The sequence below is a fragment of the Peromyscus leucopus genome, chromosome 8b, assembly GCF_004664715.2.
Source record: "Peromyscus leucopus breed LL Stock chromosome 8b, UCI_PerLeu_2.1, whole genome shotgun sequence".
Lineage (NCBI taxonomy): Eukaryota > Metazoa > Chordata > Mammalia > Rodentia > Cricetidae > Peromyscus > Peromyscus leucopus.
In genome coordinates this window covers 85,065,019-85,085,671 of record NC_051086.1, presented here as the reverse complement: position 1 = coordinate 85,085,671, position 20,653 = coordinate 85,065,019, and the positions used below count along the sequence as shown (strand labels likewise).

General features: G+C 47.6%; 1 protein-coding gene across 3 annotated transcripts in view; it reads right to left on the bottom strand.

The window, feature by feature from the left end:
* The window catches only part of Pitpnc1 (phosphatidylinositol transfer protein cytoplasmic 1), a 284,159-nt gene that overhangs the window by 39,719 nt on the left and 223,787 nt on the right, over window positions 1-20,653 (bottom strand). For all 3 annotated transcript variants that reach the window (XM_028865230.2, XM_028865225.2, XM_028865227.2), the window contains exon 6: window positions 12,590-12,685. In XM_028865230.2, the coding sequence (XP_028721063.1) occupies window positions 12,590-12,685 (96 nt within the window). The remainder of the gene's footprint in view (window positions 1-12,589; window positions 12,686-20,653) is intronic.

The window sequence follows — 20,653 nt, the reverse complement described above, 5'->3', positions numbered from 1 at the left end:
GGGGAGGCTTCATATTCCTGGTTCAGCCAGTAGTCTGAGGATGCTCCCAATTTCTGTCGTCAGTTACCTGAGAAGACCCCTGTTGCATGGTTTTAAGGCTAGGTAAGACGTGTGTGTGGATAATGACTCAGGACTCCCTCGTCTCCATGTAGGAAGGGGTTAGGATGGATGATCTGAGCAGTGGTGAGAGGTAATCTCCTCATAGGCCTGGGAAGTCCCTGACCTTCGTGATCAGCAGCTGCCTGAAGACTGAAGGGCCATAATTCCTCTTGTTCCCAGTATTGGGCCTGGTTCCCAGTTCTAGCATGATAAACAGTGTCTCCTGAGCACCCTGTTACATAATGCAACCCAGTTCCTTTTGACACAGATCTCAAGATGACTGCTAATTACAGTCAACAAGATTACTCAAGGACACACTAGAAAGAAACCCCTCTTATACTGTGTAATGACAGGAGGCCAGGAAACAGCATCCTAATTCCCCTGGGCCAAGCTCTTCCATTTAGGAAGTCAGGTAGGATCCAAATGGGTTTTGGCACAACCTTTGAATCTGGGCCGCCTTTGAGACTGTCCTCACCCACTCTGACTTTAGCAGTGTTCTTTGGACACAGGGTATAAAGGGTCACCAGTGGCCCTGACCTATAATGAGAATATACAATCTGACCCATAGACAGCTCAAGTTTATTAAGTCAAAAGTCTAACCAGAGACTCACAGATGTTCTTTGTGTGTCTGGGCATATGTGTATGCAGGTGTGTATGGGCCTGTGTGTATGGAGGTGTGTCTGGGCCTGTGTGTATGCAGGTATGCATGGGCCTGTGTGTATGCATGGATGCCAGAGGAGGATGTCAGGTGTCTTTCTCTATTGCTCTATTTAAAAAATATTTTTATTGTTTATTATTTTTAAAATTATGTATATATGTGTATCTGCATGTGGGCTTGTGCATGTGAGTGCAGTGACCTTGGAGGCCAGAAGAGGGCATCGGAGCCTCTGAAATGACAGTGACAAGTGTTTGTGAACCACCCTATGTGGGCACTTGGAATCGAATCCAGACAGCCTGAAAGAGTGTCAAGAGCTCTTATCTGCTGAGTCAGCTCTTCAGCCCTAAAGAGTTGTTTTCTTTTTAAAATTTTATGTGTAGGTTATCTGGGCATAAAGGTGCATGCTTGTAATTCCAGCATTCTGGAGGGAGAGTCAGGTAGACCTCTGTGAGTTCAAGGATAGCCTGGTCTACATAGTGAGTTCCCGGCCAGCCAGGGCTAAAGAGTGAGACCCTGTCTCAAGAACAAAATTTTTTTTAATGTGTATGTGCCTTTGTGTATGTACGTGTACCACGCCGCGCAGTAGCTATAGAGGCCAGAAGTCAGGACCCCTTAGAACTGGAGTGGCTGTGAGCCACTAGGCATGGGTGCTAGGAACAAAACCTAGGTCCTCTGCAAGAGCACTGCGTCTTCTCTGCAACTGCACATTCAAGTCTGAATCCAGGCTTCCAGAAATTTCCAGCAAGTTATTTAGAGTCCTCTGAGCCTCAGTGCTCTTATAAAATGGGGGCAACATCTATTTTTCAGGTTGTTCAGATTAAATAATAGAGCTGAATCAAACATCTTCACATTGGCGTCTAACTTTCAAAAAAGTCAGCTTCCCACCCTCAAAGGCTAGGTTTGGCAAGCTAGTGAGAGATTTATCTGTTGAGCCCTCGAAGGCCTGTGTTTGTGAGCTAGTGACTGTATGTCTTTTTCAGAGCCCCTTCATCACAAGGACAAAGAGACACATTTCTTCTTCCCTGGATATTTTTGACATAGGAGTCGAACAGCTGGACTTGAAGTCTGAAGTAGGGAAGGCAATCGGTGGGTCAGGCCTCGTTATTGGTGTGTGTGTGTGTGTGTGTGTGTGTGTGTGTGTGTGTGTGTGTGTGTACCGCTGCCGATCCCGCAGAGCCATGGACTGGAAGAAGCACACTTAGATGAGGATCAATCTAAAGTTCTTCTCAACTCTGAAGCAACCTCGGGGGACAAGTGCAGCTGTGTTGTGCTGTGATCAATACCGGTGACCACTACAGAAGGCCATCTTGATTCCCCAGGTAGCAGAATGCCATCAGGCAGGATGAAGCTGAAAGACCTTGGACTGGTCAAATTGGACTGTCAACTTGAAGGGATTTAGAACGAACATGGAAACAAATCTGAGTGCATTCCTAGGTTAAGTTAACCAAGGTGGGAGGACTCCCTGTGGATGTGGGTAGTCCCCTTCCTGTGGGAGGATCAGGGCAACCTGCAGAGCAGGAGAAACTGACTTGGGCACTAGCTCCCCCTCCCCCCCACACCCCCACTTTCTGATTGTGGATGCAATGTGACCAGATCATTCATACCCAGTGGTCATATCTTCTCTGCCATGATGTACTTACTGCACTCTCAAACTCTGAGCCCTAATAAACCCTTCCTTAAGTTGTTTTTGTTGGGTGCTTTTTTTTTAGGGGGAGTGTAAGATTTATATTTATTTATCATGTATACAGTGTTCTGCCTGAATGTATGCCTGCAGGCCAGAAGAGGGCACCAGATCTCATTATAGATGGTTGTGAGCCACTATGTGGTTGCCAGGAATTGAACTCAGGTCCTCTGGAAGAGCAGCCAGTGGTCTTAACCTCTGAGCCATCTCTTCAGACCAGTGTCTGGTGTTTTGTCACAGCAATAAGATGAACACAGGTACTGACTCCCCGTTGGAAGGAGAATGGGTAAGCTTTAGGCTTATATTGCTATCCCTCTCCCAGATGGAGTGCCAAAAAAGGCTTTAAAAACGTGAACATAGTAAACAGAGGGATCCTAGGCCTTGCATGGCTTCCTTGACATCTACCAAGTGTAAAGCAGCACAAACCCTTCACCAGATGTCAGCATCATGGGGACTTCCTGGCCTCTAGGACAGGGAGTAAATAAATGTCTCTTGTTTATAAATTAACTGGTCTGTGGTTTTCGGCTACAGCGCAAGAAGATGAACTAAGTAAGGTAGGTGCCATCCTGGGACTTGAAGGAACAGACTGCCCAAACTTGGCAGAACAGTGAATTTAAGATCTAAGGTTTCTGAGAGATGCTGAATCAGAGACACGGCATTTGGAAGGAGATTCAGCCACACGAGAAGCACACGTGTTTGGTAACTACACAGCACAAAGGGCCTGAGTTTCTGAAGCATCTTGATGAGGCTGCAGAGGGTTTGGAGAGTCTGGGAAGCAGCTCTGTCGTCAGCATCACATGCCTGCCTCTCTCCCCAACCCATCCTGCTGACTGAAAAGCACCATGCAAACAAACAAACTTCCAGAGTGCCACTCATGGCAGCCACCTGCCAAAGGCACATGCTTGCCTTGAGCCACAGGCTTGCCAGCTCTCCTGCCATCAGGAGCAGAGTCAAAGCTGAAGGAAAATCCTTCTCAAATGCTGCGATGGTCAGTTGTTCTATTTTTTTTTTTTTTTTTTTTTTTAAAGATTCATGTTGTGTTATTTTCCAATGTGAGTATGCTAGGAATGGAACGCAAGTCCTCTGGAAGAGCAGTAGGATTTTTTTTTTTTTTTTTTTTTGGTTTTTCGAGACAGGGTTTCTCTGTAGCTTTGCTCCTTTCCTGGAACTCACTCCGTAGACCAGGCTGGCCTCAAACTCACAGAGATCCGCCTGGCTCTGCCTCCCGAGTGCTGGGATTAAAGGCATGTGCCACTACCGCCTGGCGAGCAGTAGGATTTTTCTTGCTGAGACATTTTGCCAGCCTCTTTAGCTTTTAATTGTCAACTTGACACAACCTAGAATCACTTGGGAAGAGAGCCTCTGTTGAGGAATTGTCTATTCAGGTTGGTCTGTGGGCATGTCTGTGGAGGACTGTCTTGGAGATCCAGCCCACTGTGGGTGGTGTCATTCCCTACGCATCAGGTCCAGAATCGTATGAGAAAGGAGGAGGCGAGCACAACTGCCTGCATTGGATGCTCTCTGCTCCTGACTGTGGATATGATAAGGCTAGCTGCTTCAAGCTCCCGCTACCGTGACTTTTCTGCTACAAACCCCTTTCTCCTCTGAATTGCTTTTAGTCAGGGTTTTTTTTTTTTTTTTTTTTTTTTTCTTTTTTTAATTAATCACAAGAACAGAAATGAAACCAGGACAAGCGCTTACTGTATGCCAAGGACTGAGCAAGTCATTTAACATGCTTTGCCTTGCCTTGGTGGCACCTCACTTCACCTCTCCGTTCACGCTTCTGAAGGGAAGACAGGACTCAAGACGGAGCAGATGATGATGAAGTGTGGTGGCTACAGTCATTTGGGTGTCCTCTCAGAGTCAGGCCCCTCTTCATGGGAGTGTGAGTCATCTGAACAGAAAACGTGAGCTTGAACACAAATGATGGGCTCTAGATGCCGTCTTTGGCATGGATCCTGCTACAACAAGATCCCTTGTTTCTTGATACTGTGGACTATTTGTGTGTGTGCATGCATTTGCATGCATAGGCTAGAAGTGAACATCAGGAGTTTTCCTCAATTGTCCTCCAGTTTACTTTTTCAGACAGGGACTCTTCTAGAACTGGGAGCTGATAGACAGGCTATACTGGCTGGCCAGTGAGCCTCAGGGATCCTCTTGATCTCTGGGACTATAGGCACACATCATCATGTTTGGCTTTATCTCAAAAAAGAAGGTGGAAGAGGAGGCAGATAGGGTGGCTCAGTGAAAGGCCCTTGCTGCCAAGCCTGAGGACCTGAGTTCAGTCCTGGAGACCCATCTGGTGGAAGGAAAGAACTGGTTTCTACAAGTGATCCTCTGACCTCTGTGCACATGGACACACACTTTAAATAAATACATGTATGCAACAAAGGGTAAGAGTGGGGAGTGACTGAGGAAGACATTGATATGTGGCCTCCATGCACATATAACATATACTCACACCCATGAAACATACAGATGCACACATAGAGGAAGAACCTACTGTCCAGAAACTCTGGAACAGACAGAAGAGATGTATGACTGCTATCAGGGAAAGAATGGAAACACCTTCAATGTTCACCAGACGGTGGACAGTATAATTTGGGTAAACAGCACAATAAGCTAAGTGTGGCTGCTCACACCTGCAATCCTGGCATTTGGGAGGTTGAGGCAGGAGGAGGATTACAAATTTAAGGCCAGCCTGGGATACAGGGTATGACTCTGCTTTAGAAAAAAAAAAAAAGGAAGAGGGGGGTAGAGAGATGGCTCATCAGTTAAGAGTACCTGCTGCTCTTGAGAGGATGTGAGTTTGGTGCCCAGCCATCTTATCTGGTGGCTCACAACCACCTGCAATCCCAGGAGATCTGACACCCTCTTCTGACCTCCATGGGCACCTGCACACACATGGCATGCCCCTACACAGCCCACCTCATCCTCCCACATATAAATGAAGTTTTTAAAAAGAAAGAAAGGACAGCACATTACAGAGCCACTTTGCACTTGCTAGATGTGGGGGGGGGGGAAGGAGGACAGCACACCCAGATTGTTAGTGAGATAAAGATGAAGGGCGTGCACACTACACAGCAAGTCTGAAATAACGCCATCTCTACATTATGCTCTGCTATAAACACCACAAACACCCACTTTAGCAACAGCCAGGTCTGGGATGAGGGCTATGAATTCTGGAGTATCATGGGATAATGGTTCTTTATGAGCACAGGGTCTCATGTAACCCAGGATGGTCTCAAACTTGCAATGTAGGAGAGGACTGCCTATGATGACCCCCGGGGAAATGACATCTGCCTAGTTAGTTGTTCCAGCTGCTGAAGAAGCAGGTGAGCAAATCTATGCTGAGACATGTTCTCAGGGCTAAGACTGAGTGCTCAGGCTATGTCCAGAGCTGACTACCAAGACTGACCAGCTTGCCTACCTGCCTTCTTTCCCTCCTTTCTTCCCTTCTCTTCCCTCCCTCCCTCCTTCCCTCCCTCCCTCCCTCCCTCCCTCCCTCCCTCCCTCTTTCCTTCTATGATAGGCACGGAACCAGGGGCTCTGCACACGCTAGACACGACAACCACCATGCCACTGAGCCACACCCCAGCCCCATCTTGGACTCTAATGGCACCATTGTCAAGCAGACCCTGGTAATGGCAGGGCTCCAAGTCCAGCCATGCAGCAGCTGCTGGGGATCCTTCCCTTCAATATCTCTCCTTTGCTGGGCTTCCTGCCCCCTGATGCCAAGATTCTCACAGGGGACCACTGTGGCCATGGGCACTTCTCTCTTCTCTCCACACGGAGCAAATTGTGACTCCTCTTGTTACCCAAGAGACCCTGGGAACCCATCCCCAAATACTGTGTTCCTCTTGGAATGAAACATGGTATGTGGGGCGCGGTGGGGGGGGGCGCGGTGGAGGGGTCAATAACAACAACACAACAATAAATTGAACTTAACCATGTGTCCAAGCATAAAGCAACTGCATCCAACATGGCCATTTGGAGAGATAATTGAAGACCTTTAGCACTCCCAACCACCAAGGTGCAGACGCAAATGAAAATATTTTGAATTTGAGAGAGCCCAGAGTTTTGGAAGGGGACAGCTAAGGACGGCAATGTTTACTCAACTGGTGTTGCTGTTCCCTTTCTGGGGGCCTGTCCTTAGCAAACAGCATTGAATCTCTCACCCTTGACAGTCAGTGGAAAAGTTAGATGTCTCTCTTTGTTCTCGTCTTCTCCCTTAAGAGTGGAGTCAACAGACATTTTCGACTGTGGTGAATGATGAAGCAGCCGCCAAGACTGCACAGGGCTAGGGAGACTACAACCCAGGGAGCTGGAGACTGAGTTCTGAGAATCCCCTCAGTCCAAGGAGAAAGGCCGAAATCAAATACTGTCTGAAGAGCTCTCTGCCTGTCACATGTTCCCCTGCACATGACTCTTTTTTCCTTCTTTGTATTTATTTACTTATGTGTGTGTGCATGTGTGTGTCTAGAAGTGTGTGTACGTGTGTATGCACATGCATGCAGGTGCCCGTGGAAGACAGAAGGGGGCGTCAGATTCCCCGGAGCTGGAGTTAAAGGCAACTGTGAGCTGTCCGATGTGGGTGTTGGGAACTGGATTTGGGTCTTCTATGAGAACAGCAAATGTTCTTAATGGCTGAGCCCTGGGTAACTCTTCATCATTATTCAAGTTCAAAAATCTAAATTTGCCCACTAAACGGACTAAACTCGATCACCAATAAGACGAACACTTTCACCTTCTCTAAGATGACAGGGAGAGAAATTTCCTTCATCTGTAACAAGAAAGTCAAGCTCAAAAGGTGGCAGAGAGTTGAAGAGACGCTCCATAGTCAAGAGGACCTGATGCTCCGCAGTCAAGAGGACCTGATGCTCCGCAGTCAAGAGGACCTGATGCTCTTACAGAGGACCTGATGCTCCGCAGTCAAGAGGACCTGATGATGCTCTTGCAGAGGACCTGATGCTCCGCAGTCAAGAGGACCTGATGCTCTTGCAGAGGACCTGATGCTCTTGCAGAGGACCTGGGTTTGGTTCCCAGCACCCATATGGGAGCTCACAACTCTCTGTAACTCCAATTCTAAAGGATCCAATGCTGTCTTCCAGGCCTGCTGGGCACTGCACATATGTGACCACATACATACATGCAGGCAAAACACTCATACACATAAAATAAAATAAATCTCAAAATAAAACAAAACCATAAAACCCAGACAAACAAACAAAACAACAAAATCGTCACCATCCCTCTTCACTTTCTTTTCTTCTCCTTCTCCTTCTTTTTTGAGACAGGGTTTCCTCTATGTAGCCCTTGATGTCATGGAACTCATTCCATAGACCAGGTTGGCCTTAAACTCACAGAGATCCACCTGCCTCTGCCTCTTGAGTGCTGGGATTAGAGGGTTCACCACTATGCCAGGCTCATCCTCCACTTCCTTGACTAGGGAATTATATTTATTTATTTTTTCTCCCCCTGCCCCTTTGTATGGACACATACCTGAAAATTTAAAAGACAGGCCTTCCCTGCAAGTAGGGTTAGAGCTGTGGGGCATCGATGAGGGCCAATACATGTACTATTTTCTCTGGGCACAGTCATGACAGAAGTCAAGCCTATGAACCAACACACTAAATGATCAGGCAAGAGAACCACATGCAACATTGGTCAACATTATCTGCTTTACATGAGATCTCTGTGAACCTGACTTTGAGACTGCCCGGGGTGGACCAGTTCTGCAGGCTGGAAATGAGGTTCAGTTCTTATACCCCTGAAAGTGCCACCTCAGCTTTATGGATGGGTCTCTTGGCCTGTGTCCTCTGCACAGTCTCTTTTTCCTACACTGCAATCTTCACCTTGAAATCTTGGCAGAGCATCAGAGAGTCAGGATGGAAATCTTGGCAGAAGCAAGAAGCCATGTATCAACCTCATAGCAAGTGCAGGCTGTGGAGAGCTCATCTTCACCCTATTTGCGGCTTTGCTAGCACGGACAGACCTGGGCATGTGACTCAGTACAAAGAACTTTCTGAATTCCATAGACAGTTGTATTTCTGTGTCTGTGAGGCTTAATAGAGGTGCTCTCTCTGACGTTCCAAATTCATACTGGTTGTGTGTGTGTGTGTGTGTGTGTGTGTGTGTGTGTGTGTTTGTGTGCAGGCGGAGGCCAGCGGTCCATGCTGGGTGTCTTCCTTCAATACTCTATACCTTACTGCACTTGGTACTCACTGATCATCTCTCCTGGCTGGCCAGTGAGTTTTGGGGATCTGCTTGTCTCTTCTCCCTGCATTGTGGTTACGGACATATGCTACCATAGGAACATTTGGCATTTTGTGGCTTCTGGGGATCCCAACTCAGTTTCTCATGCTTGCAGAGGAAGCACTTTACCCATGGAGCCATCTCTGTGCTCTGATTAAAAGGAAAACACAACAGCATTGCTCTTCTGGACCCTCTAATTGATATAAGAACAGAGGGTCTGGAAGGATGGCTCAGTGGTTATGAACATGTTGCCCGTCACCCATTTCAGGTGGCTCATAGCTGCCTGCAACTCCTGCCCTAAGGGATCTGATGCCCTCTTATGGCCTCCACAGGCATCTGCACACATGTGGCATGTGCACACACACACACACACATACACACACACACACACACACACACACATACACACCCCACACACAAATAAACTCGCAGATAAAGTTAAAAAAGAATGAAGCTTGAGCTCAAGAGGTTTGGGAGCCACCACTCAGGCCATGGACTTGGTAGGGGACAGGGACCCTGCAAGATGAAAATTGAGCAAAGCCTCAGGCAGGGCCATCAGCTGATCCTGAGTCCCTAACGTATCCCTTTGAACCCTGGTTACTGGTGGCAAGAGGGCTGTCAGGCAGGAGCCAGATTCTTAGCTCCGGTCACCTTAACGAGAGGGGCATTCCTAATTGTGTGGCTCAGGGGCTTTCTGGGGGGAATGGGAAAAGAGAAAGAAAACTTCGACCCCCTCCTTGGTCCTGGGTGACAGTGTGTGGAACAGTATCCTGGTGGAGATGCATGCCCCAGAAAAACCGGATCTGGATTTATCAGCATCAGAAATGAGGCCCCTCCTAAAGCCCCCGAACTCCCATACCAAAGAGACCTCCCGCCAGCTTCAGCCCACCGACACGGACACTCTGCTTTCTGTACGGGTCCTTACTCAGGAAGCTGCCAGGAAGACAGAAGAGCCCAGGAGGCAGCAAGTCTCAGGTTAAGGAAAAGAACTCTGATTCATAACTGGTGGTTTAATGGTGACAGATCCATTCTCTTGGACGGCGCTTGCTCAGGAATTACTGCTGGGAGAGGGAAAACAAAGCCCGTGGCCTTCACCTGCTCCTTCAACAGCTGCTGAGTGAGCATTGGAGTTGGAGCTGGTACTGAAGTAGCTGGTGAAATATGAGACTGAAGACGTAAGCTTTCATCTTTGTGAGGACTGTGCGATGGCTGTGAGCTAGCATGGGCTAATGTGACCTAAAACCATTAGCAGAAGTAGCATGATCTGGAAGTCATGGGCTAGAGAGTCGTTTCGGGGGACATGTCCTCAGGAAAGCTCACTGAAGGGAAGTCAGTTTGAGCTGAGCTTTGAAAGAGGCCCAGGCGCTGGGGAGATGGTCCAGCTGGCAAAGTATTGGCCGCACAAACAGGAAGGCCTGAGTTTGAATCCTCAGCACCCACGTAGAAGAGCTGGGCACAGAGGCTCATGCCAGTCACCATAAGTCTAAGGAGATAAAGACAAGAGGACTTGCTAGCCAGCTAGACCAGCCAAACCAGTGAGCTCCAGGTTCAGCGAGCGATCAAGGCAGAGGGCTGGAGAGATGGCTCAGTGGTTATGTACAGTTCCAGAAGACCTGCGTTCAGTTCCTAGCACCCATGTCAGATGGCTCACACACACCTGTAACTCCAGCTCCAGATCTGATGCTTTCTTCTGGACTCCAGTCACTTAAACACACACATGCTTTAAAAATGTAACAGAAACAAATCTTAAAATCAGGACAAGAGGGATTGAGGAAGACACCAGATCTCAACCTCTGTCCTTCAACACACACAATCATGTACATATACATACTAAACTATAAGCCAGGACTAAGACCCTGTCTCAAACAAAACAAAACAAAACAAAACAAAACACAACAAAACAGACAAAAAAGTTTCTCTGACTTCCACATGTTTGCTATGGCATGTACAATATACCACAAAATGCAAGAAAAAGCTAACAAAACCCCCAAAGTTTCCTTTTCGTTTCATGTATTCACCCCCCCACTCCTGCTTCTGCCTCCCACTTCTGGTATGATTGAGAAAAGGTCTATTTATAATGTCCAGGCTGTCCCCAAAGTCCTCCTGTCTCGACCTCCCATGCATACAAAAACATATCTTTAAATTTTTTTGAGATTTATTTATTATTTTATGTGTCTGGGTGTTTTGTCAGCATGCATGTCTATACTTTACATGCACGCAGTGCTTGTAGAGGCCAGAAGAGGGCGTCAGACCTGTAACTGAAGTTACAACAGAGGGTGGTTAGCCAGCACAGGTGGGTGCTGGAATAGAACCCGGGTCCTCTGGAAGAGCCATCAGGGCTTTTAATTGCCGAGCCACCTCTCCAACCCCAACTTTGTTTTCCTTAAAGCACACAGGTATGGCTGGCTAGAGAGTCTAATAAAGCTGACGACACCAATATGCTTAGGCTTTGGATGAATGCGTGTGACAGAGAGTGACTCAAGCTGGCCTTTCCCCAGCCTTTTGAGGAACCAAAGCCCGTGAACTCCAGTCTGCAGGGAATCAGGTGGGTAGCTGCTAAAACAAGTCCCCCAGTAGGGAGGTAAAGATCTAAATCACAAGACAGTCCAGTGTGTAACCTACTGGAACTCATGCTTAAGATTTTTTAAAACATTTCTTTATGTTACTTATTTATTTATTTACTGACTTATGTGTGAGTATGGTGATAAGACGACAACTTGTGGGAGTCTGTTTGTACATCCAACATGCAGGTCCCGGGAATTGAACTCAAGGTGTCGAGGCTTGGCTGCAAGCACCTTTAACTGCACAACCGTCTCAGTGTCCCAGAATTTACTTTCACTGGGTTTATGCATGATATCTTCAGCCTTAATGAATCCGAGGGAAGAGCTTCAAGGTCCATGTGTTATAGTTCAAGGACAAGTCTGGGGTCCTGAGTCTAAACATATTATGAGTGGCTGCATGTAGCTAAACAAAAATAGCCCTGTGTCTGTTGTCATCCCAGAGCCGGGCACTCAAGTTCCATCAGCAGCCACTAATAAGACACTAACAGGATATAAATGATGGCTGGCACCAACAGTGACATAAAGGGGGAGCAGCAAGGCAGAGGGCAGATTCTGGTAGGGGACGCGCCAGAGGGGAAGATGTTCTGGTTCATGTGTTCTCAGCTAAGAAGAGAAGCCCTCAGGAAGGTGCCTGCTATTTTGAGAGGATGGTTTCTGGGCCAACAGAAGCCATCAAAGTTTTGAGGCTTGATTGAGGATTTTCTTTATGTTAAATTCCAAAGACAGAAATGAAATGCTATCTGCGTCCTCACACAGACAGGCTGCTGTGTTCAGAAAAGCCAGCGTGTTGAATGCTTAGCCCCAGGGGTCCCGATGTCAAGTGGGATGGTGACAGAGTTGGGAGTGGCAGGGGGTAGGGGGGTGGGGTGGGGGTGGGGGGGTTGGGGAGGTGGGGGGTGGAGGGTTGGGGGGGTTGGGGGGTGGTTTAGTGACGGGCTCGAGGACTTCATTTGGAGACTTGCCCAGCGATGGCTGGAGAGATGGTTCAGTGGTTAAGAGTGCTGGCTGATCTTCCAGAGCATCTGGGTTCAATTTCCAGCATCCCCATGGCAGCTTACAACCATGAGTAACTACAGCTTCGGGGGATCTGATGCCCTCTTTTGGCCCCTGCAGGCACTGCATGCATTTGGTAGACAGAAAACATCTACACACATTAAATTAAAAAAAAAAAATCAACCTTCAAGACCCAGTGAGATGTCAATACTAAACCAAGTGAACATAATGATAGATGGAAGGGTCCTAGGGTAGGAAGTGCTTCACAAATCACTGTGGAATAAATGAATGAATGAATGAATGAGTGAGTGGACACATAATTCTTCCACTTGGATCACTTACCTCAGATTCTTTGTAGTAGCGTTCCGGAATTTCATCACAGGCTATATCGATAAAACACACTTCTCTTTCCAGGTCTTTGGCTTCATTGTCAAAAATCTGAAAGGACAGAGTAACACATCAAAGGTCAGCAGATGAGATCTTGCTGTGTGCCGTGGCTAGGACAAGGATGCCTGAGGCAAGGTGACACCCCACAGCTCATCTTCCCGTGGTCCCACACCCCTAGCTTTGCCTGCCACAGAAAGTGCGAGAATCATGACAGGCTTTTATTCCTCACTTAGGTTTTGTCGCGTCAGAGGCAGGTGTAGCGTCTGTCATCGCATGCTGGGGGGCAGATGAAAAAGTGGGCTGTTTTTAGAAGTTCAAGAACGAGGAAGTAAATCTTTTCCAAAAATCTCTTCCAAAAAATTGAAAACTGCTGAGTTTTGGCAGCTCGTCTGAGCAGAGGCTGGGAGGGTCTGGTGAGAATGCAGACAAGGAGCAGAGGACCCCAAGACTAGGAGGAGAAGAACACGTGTGCCTTTTCGTTGATTTAAAGAAAGTTCATTGTGTTTATCTGTCTGTGTGTGCATGCATGCCAGGGTACCCACGTGGAGGTCAGAGGACAAGCGGCTGGAGTCAGCTCTCTTTCCACCCAGTGGGTCGTGGGGATCTAATTCAGATGGTCAGGCTTGGCAGCAAGGGCCTTCACCTGCTGAGCCGGCTCACCAGCCCCTCATTAGCTTTTCATATGGATTTAATTCACAAATACGGTCTCATTGCAGAAAACAGTGATAAGCAAAGAGGAAAAGAAACCACAAACCCTTTCATTTGCCTACTGTTAAACATTTTTTTTTTTTTTTAAAGTCAGGATTTCTCTGTGTAGTCCTGGCTGTCCTGGAATTCACTATGTAGACTGACCTTGAACTCACAGAGATCCACCTGCCTCTGCCTCCCAAGTGCTATGACTAAAGGGGTGTGCCATCACACACAGCTTCCCCCCCCCCCCCCCCCCCCCCCGTCTTTCTTTTTTTGAGACAGGGTTTCACTGTCGCCCAGGCTGCCAGATACAACCTTGAACTTCGGATCTTTCTACTCCCCTTCCCAGTATTGTGATTACAGACTGGCACCAGCATGCCTGGCCTTCCGAGGTTCTGAGGACTGAGCCCAGCCTCATGCACACTAAGCAAGCACGATACCAACTGAGCCGCATCCCCAATTCAAACGTGTACTTTTTATGGTCACTTAAGAGTGTGATTTCATCGGTAAGTGAACAGGGTAAAGCTTGGTTAGGTTCTTTTGGCCTAGGACATCACGTGTGCATGCACACAGGCACGCACACATACAAACACACGCCCATGTTTTGGTCTGAAGCGACGAGGCAGCTCCTGAAGGACAGGAAGCAGAAAGGTTTGGAAAGCCACTTTATCCTTAGAGGACGTCTTCGCACCCCACCTCACTGCAGGGGCTCATCCGTGACCACCAATCCCATCACACTCTTCTACAGAGGATGGAGTGTTTTGTAAGAACAAGATGGCTGATGCCTATCCACATTGTCTTGATGCACAACGTTTGCTATTAGCACACCCTACAGAGGCGCAGTGTGCCAGGGCGCGTCACCCGAGTCAGGTGACCATTTTAGCCCAGTGGTCACGCTGGAAACTATCTGCCAAGTTCGCAGTTTGCTCTATCGCTTGTCTCTGCTCTTTCCTTCTTCCTCTTTCTTGGTGTGTATGTGCAAGTGGCCATGAATGAAGTGTGCAAGCCAGAGTGCCTCTATCACTCTCCCTTTATTTTTGAGACAGAGTGTCTCGCTGAATCTGGAGCTAGACAGGCATGGCCAGTGAGCTGCTGGGATCCTCCTGCCTCCGTCTCCCAGCACTCCATGCCACCACACACAAACTTTTTTGCTGTGGGATAATGCTTTTGTGCACTGGTTTAATAAAATGCTGATTGACCAGTGGCCAGGCAGGAAGTATAGGTGGGATAAGCAGACAAGGAGAATTCTGGGAAGAGGAAGGCTGAGTGAGAAATGCCAGCCCACAGTCCAGGGAGCAGCATGTAATGGCACACAGGTAAAACCACAGAACACGTGGCGATATATAGATTAATAGAAATTGGCTGAGTTTAAGTGTAAGAGCTAGTCAGTAGTTAGCCTGAGCTAATGGCCGAGCGGTTTTAATTAATATAAGCCTCTGTGTGTTTACTTGGATCTGAGTGGCTGCAGACTGGGCGGGACACAGGAAAACTCCAGCTACACTTTTTATGTTGGTGCTGGGGATCAGTAACCATTTCACCCAATGAGCCATCCAACTGCCTTACTCTTCTAGCAGGTGTAGAGGCCTGACTGGCCAGGCAACACGAACCTCCAGCCTGTGGCAATTCCTCAAAGGTGCAGAAAGCTTGGAGTTTAGGTTAACCCAGGTTCCTGCCAGTGCCTCTTGCAGTCCTGTACTTCTGGGCATGCCTACTGTCTGGGATGGGCCGGTGGATTGCCTTGTAACGAAACAGTGGGCAAACCATTCGGGTCTGAGTGGAGAAATCAATTGTGAAATGAAGGATTGTGGGAATCAGAGTTGGTCTCTCACTCTTTCTCAAGTGTAAGCCAAGAGGAGAAGGAAGACAGAACAGAACTCCTGAGGGGATGGGGCTTTCTAGACAGTAAATTACAGAAGACGCAAAGAGGTTTGACATTTATTGGTGTAATGTATGGTATTCAAAGAAAGGGAAGTAGGCAGGTGTTGGAGAGCCATTGGCAAGCTGTGTGACTTTAAGTCATTAATTATACAATGTCACATCTCACACATACACACACAGAGAGAGACAGAGACAGAGAGAGACGGAGATTTATATCAGATGTCTTCTTTCATTATCAACTTTATATTTTTTAAAGATTAATTAAGCTAGCGCGCACGTGTGTGTGTGTGTGTGTGTGTGTGTGTGTGTGTGTGTGTGTGTGTGTGCTGTGAGGGTATGCATATGTTGTGGAGGATGTCACGTGTCCAGCTCTATCACTCTTGGCCTTATTCCCTTCAGACAGGGTCTCTCACTGATCCTGGCGCTAGGCTGGTGGCCTGCAGGCTCTGGCGATCCTCCTGTCTCCAGGCTCCCTCACAGCGGGAGTTACAGGAGCACAGGGCCATGCCTGCCTAATGACTTAGGTGCTGGGGGTTTAACCCAGGTCCTCATGCTTACGCGGCAGGTGCTTTTCCCTGATGAGCTATCTCCTCAGCCCTTCAGCCTCATCTTCTGAGGCAGGGTCTCTCATTGAACCTGGATCTCATCCATTTGGCTTTTGGCTGGCCAGTGAGCTCCAGGGATCCTCCTGTCTCTGCCACCCCCACCCAAATGCTGGGATTACACATGGGTGCCATCACACCTGGCTTTTATGGGGGGTGCTGGGGGATGTGAACTCCGGTCCTCTTGCTTGTGTGGAAAGCACTTTATTGACCGAACCATTTCCCCGACGGCAAATAGAACTTCAGAAAAAAATCCCTGACAGATCACGTTATTGCTTCTCAGTTCTAAGGATAGGACCCTGTGAGCATTTCCCCTCTAGAGCATGTACTACCAAAGCATTGTCAATAGGGGGCAATCTAGGGACATTATTGGGGAAAAGGTTTGCCTCCTCAGGCTTGGATCCTGGAGGGTGTATGTACAGTCTGTGGGAAGAGATGTTGTTCTGCCTTGCTGTGTGCCTGGAGGGCAGTTACTCAATGACCTTGCAGCCCTGGCAGCGGGCCCAGGAACCACTTTGCTCTGGCCCTCCTGATGCAGGCACTGTGTGCATTTCAGCCTTGCATTGGCAGTGTGTGCCAACTCTCTTGGCTCACCTGGCCTCTACCCTCACCTTGCCTGTGTCCCAGAAGACGTTCTGTTGTTCAGTGCCTGGCACCCAGCTTGGGAACTCCTCTGCCATCTTGGGGGTGACAGCCACACCTTCTCCAGGGGTGTCAGCATCTGGCACCTTAGCCATGGAGAGAGGTCCTTTCAAAGTTTGTCCTCCCCTGGGTATTTCTTTCTCAGCTCTACAGTAACCTTTATGTTCTTGTCCCATCGTGGTAGCTGCTTCTACCAGATATTAATAACTCCAGATATTATGTTCCTCCTGTTCAAATAACTGTGCTTTCTACCTTCTGCTTGGGCCCCAGCGGACAAACTCATTGCAGGCAGGTGTTGTGACTGGCTTTGAGGGCTACAGGGACAGTGAGGGCTGGATTCCTGCCCTTGAAAAGTTACCAAGGCTATTCCCCAAAACACAAGGCAGAATAAAGAATGTGCTATAGAAGAAGGACATGAACAGATTGGAAACTTAAGGAGAGGAGGCAGGAATAAAACTCTATTATTATTCTTCCCAGTTTTCAGATAAGAAAAATCTAGGTTCAAAAGTGTAAGGTCATACAGTCAGTCCCTAGTGAAGTCCAGATTGGAGGGCATGACTCCTGGCTCTATAGCTAGGCTCTCCCATGATGAAAGTCATCTGAGAAGACGATCACCAGCCCCAAGTGCTTCCTGCTTCTTTCCAGAAAGATGACCCTGGAGTCTGGCTATCCTCTGGCTACTCGTAAAACATTTGTCCTGGTAGCCACCACTGAGCATGCCCTTAAGACTTGGTGTTCATTCATCCCTGCCTCAGAGGCTCAGGTGTTCTATTAGGAGCAATCGTTGTACAACCTCTGGGCTCTTTCGTTAACAAGATGCTTCCATTTGTGCCAAAGTCCCTGAAATATCACGTGTGGGGAAGTCTGCATGACTTCAGCTCTGCAGGCAATACTTCAGGTAGGTTTCTAGTGTCGGAACACGGGAAATCCTGCGAGGTCAACATCCTCAGGTATGAGATGACAAGGAGCCAAAGTTTCCAAGGAACAGTATATTTTCTAAGTGTTCAAGGTTTTAGGAGATGCTTCTATGTACTCAATAAGTCTAAAGAACGAGTCAGTGCAGTTGAGGAAGATATCTAATGCTGACCTCTGGCCTCCACATGCACACACACACACACACACACACACCCCACTTTGGGAGATGTACACTTTGAGAATTTGTCTTAGGGGAAGACCCCTAAACAGAGCTGAAAAGATTTATATACGAAGATTTTCAACAATGCAATCCCAAGGGGAGAAAGAAAGAGGCTGGGACGGGGCTCCAGCTTGCACGTCTCACTGTGGGAGAACGGTCAAGGAAATGAGGATGGATCTGTGTGATCAACTGCTTTGTGTCACATGGTCCCGACTGAGGCAGGTGTCCTGGATTCCTTCCTGTTGCTGTTTGTCCACAAACACGGAATGGGTCCTGTCCCTGGCAGTCTGGATTTCTCCTTCAACAGAGCCATCTTCCGAGATCTTTACATCCTTTAGTTTTATTTCTAGACTTTGATTTTTTTTTGAGGGGGAGGGTGACAGTGGTTGAGGCCTATTGGAAATGGTTATAAACCCTTTGCTGTCCTGGAACTATTGCTATAGACCAGTGCTGTGAGATGGTCTTTCTGTACGCTGTGAGTATGTGTTGCTATGATTGGTTGATAAAGAAGCTGCTCTGGCCTATGGTGAGTCAGGTAATAACCAGACAGGAAATCCAAGAGAGAGACAGGAAGAAGAAAGGAAGAGGCAGAGGAAAGAGTTAGCCGCTGCCCAGGGAGCAGCAAGATGCCGGCCCACCGGTAATGCCACGGCGAAGTAGCAAAACATGAATTAATAGAAATGGGTTAATTTAAGATGAAATATCTAGCTAGCAAGAAGCTTGCCATAGGCCATAAAGTTTATAAATAATGTTAAGCCTCTGAATGATTATTTTATAAGCAGCTGAGGGACTGAGGGTCAGGGCCCAGGAGAAACCTTGAGACTATCAGACTATAGACCAGGCTAGCCTCGAACTCACAGAGATCCACTTGCCTCTGCCTCCCAAATGCTGGGATTAAAGGCATGTGCCACTACTACCTGGCTGCTAGCATGCTTTCTTAACATGATTTGAGACCCTGGGTTTAATCTCCTCTCCCTAAAAAGAGACACTTTTTCTAAGCTTAGATGAGAAGCTTAGATGTGTACTATCACACAATCTCTCTGTAAACATAAACGTATCCCCCCAAATAAATTGTATTATTATTATTATTATTATTATTATTATTATTATTATTATTATTATTATTTTAATTGAGGTGTAAGCAGGAAAAAAAGGGGGAGGCCCCCAGGTTGTAACTGTTTAGATTTCGGTCTTCCTGTAGTACACTGAAGCTATGTGAGAAGCCAGGGCAGAGATGGCTGGTGGGTAGGGACTTGGAGAAAAATCTCCCATCTCCTCATTTTATGCTTCAGATACAGTAGAAAAGACACAGAGGCCTGGCCAAGCTGCTGTGCTCGTCTATGAGATTTTTAGCACCTGGGATGTGATTAATTAAGACATACCGAGAAAGGCCAGGGAGGAGGCATGCTGGCGGCAGAAAGGCAGTTTTACTAGTGCCTCGCTCCTGTCCCAATCTCATTCCTATCACCGCGATAAAATACCCTGACGGTCAGCAACTTCGGGGAGAGGGGGGTTCCCGTTAGCTCATGGTTCCAATTTATGGTCCACCTCTCCAACTGACAGTCCATCACTGCAGAGAAATATGGTGTGAGGAGCTGGAAGAAGCTATTCACATCACAGCCACCGTCAGCGGCAGAGAGAATGCATGCACGCTCAGAGCCCAGCTTGCAATCCTGTATGCTCAGGGCCCAGCCAGCTCGCAATCCTGTATGCTCAGGGCCCAGCCAGCTCGCAATCCTGTATGCTCAGGGCCCAGCCAGCTTGCAATCCTGCACGCCCAGGGCCCAGCTCGCAATCTTGCACACTCAGTGCCCAGCTCGCCTTCTCACGGTACATGGTCCAGGGCCCCAAACCAGGACATGGCGCTGCTCACTTTCAGGCTGGGTCTCTCTACATCAACTAAGACCATCAAGATAATCCCCCACAGACCTGCTCACAGGTCAGTCTGAGCGAGACAGTCCTTCAGAGGATTGGTAAATATTTACTAAGTCCCTACCATGTGTGTGTTCTACAGTGGGCCTCTCAGGTATGGAAGATAAGGTCTCAGGGGACTCGGAATTTTGAGAAGACTGGATTTAAAACAAGAGTCAATCAAATAACGCGACAGAACCCGTGATCCACATGTTATCAGATTGCAGCTGTCCTTCCATATCAAATCTCAAAGATGCCTCAGTCCTCACATAAATGGCACAGCATCTGCAAAAGTCTACATCTTCCTGCAAACTAAAGCATTCCTATATCTTTTTTTCCCATTAAGAGCTAGTTTATTCTGAAGTCAAATATGAGCGATCCTAGACCATGAACATAGATATAGTTTCCCCTAAATTCCGTGTTTCAATACGGCAACAGTTTGGTAAAACTTTTACAGTTTACAGATGAAAGAATGTCATAATTAGAATACAAGTCACCTCCCAACACTGTCCCCCAAGGTCCCGCAGATGCCACAGGTGCCGCCACTCCTGAGCCCTACCCAAGTGTTTCAACCCTGGGTTCAGAACATGTGGTGTAGAAAGTTCATGTTCTAGTTGACGGCAAAAGTAGTGGAGTAAACACAAAACCCGAATTGGTTAAAATGTTATCTTGAGTCAGATCTGAGCCCCAGGTGCCCAGTCCATTGGAGGAGCAGAGACCTGAGAACTCACAGTGTTTATAGGTAACTAAGCCTACTGGCCTCACCTCCGTCATATTTCCCTTGCACCTCAAATGCTGTCCTAATCAGGGAATTAAATCAAGACTTTGCACCAGTGTCTATTAACTTCTTCACCACGTGGTCCTAAGATTCTCCATAGACGACATTCTTTATATTGGTCACATTAGACTTCATCTTGAACTAGAAAAAAAAAATCACTAGAAAACCAAATGCATTCAGAGAGGATCTCTGAGAAATGAAGAGATGGGCAAGAAGCTCAAAGAACAGAGACCAAGACCCAAATATGTCTGCACCTGCCCCTGAACTCTGGGTGCTGATGCCCTTTGTGATTCCTGCTCTGGGGTTTGGGAACAGATTGTTGTTGTTGTTGTTTGTTTGTTTGTTTTTCAAGACAGGGTTTCTCTGTGTAACAGCTCTGGCTG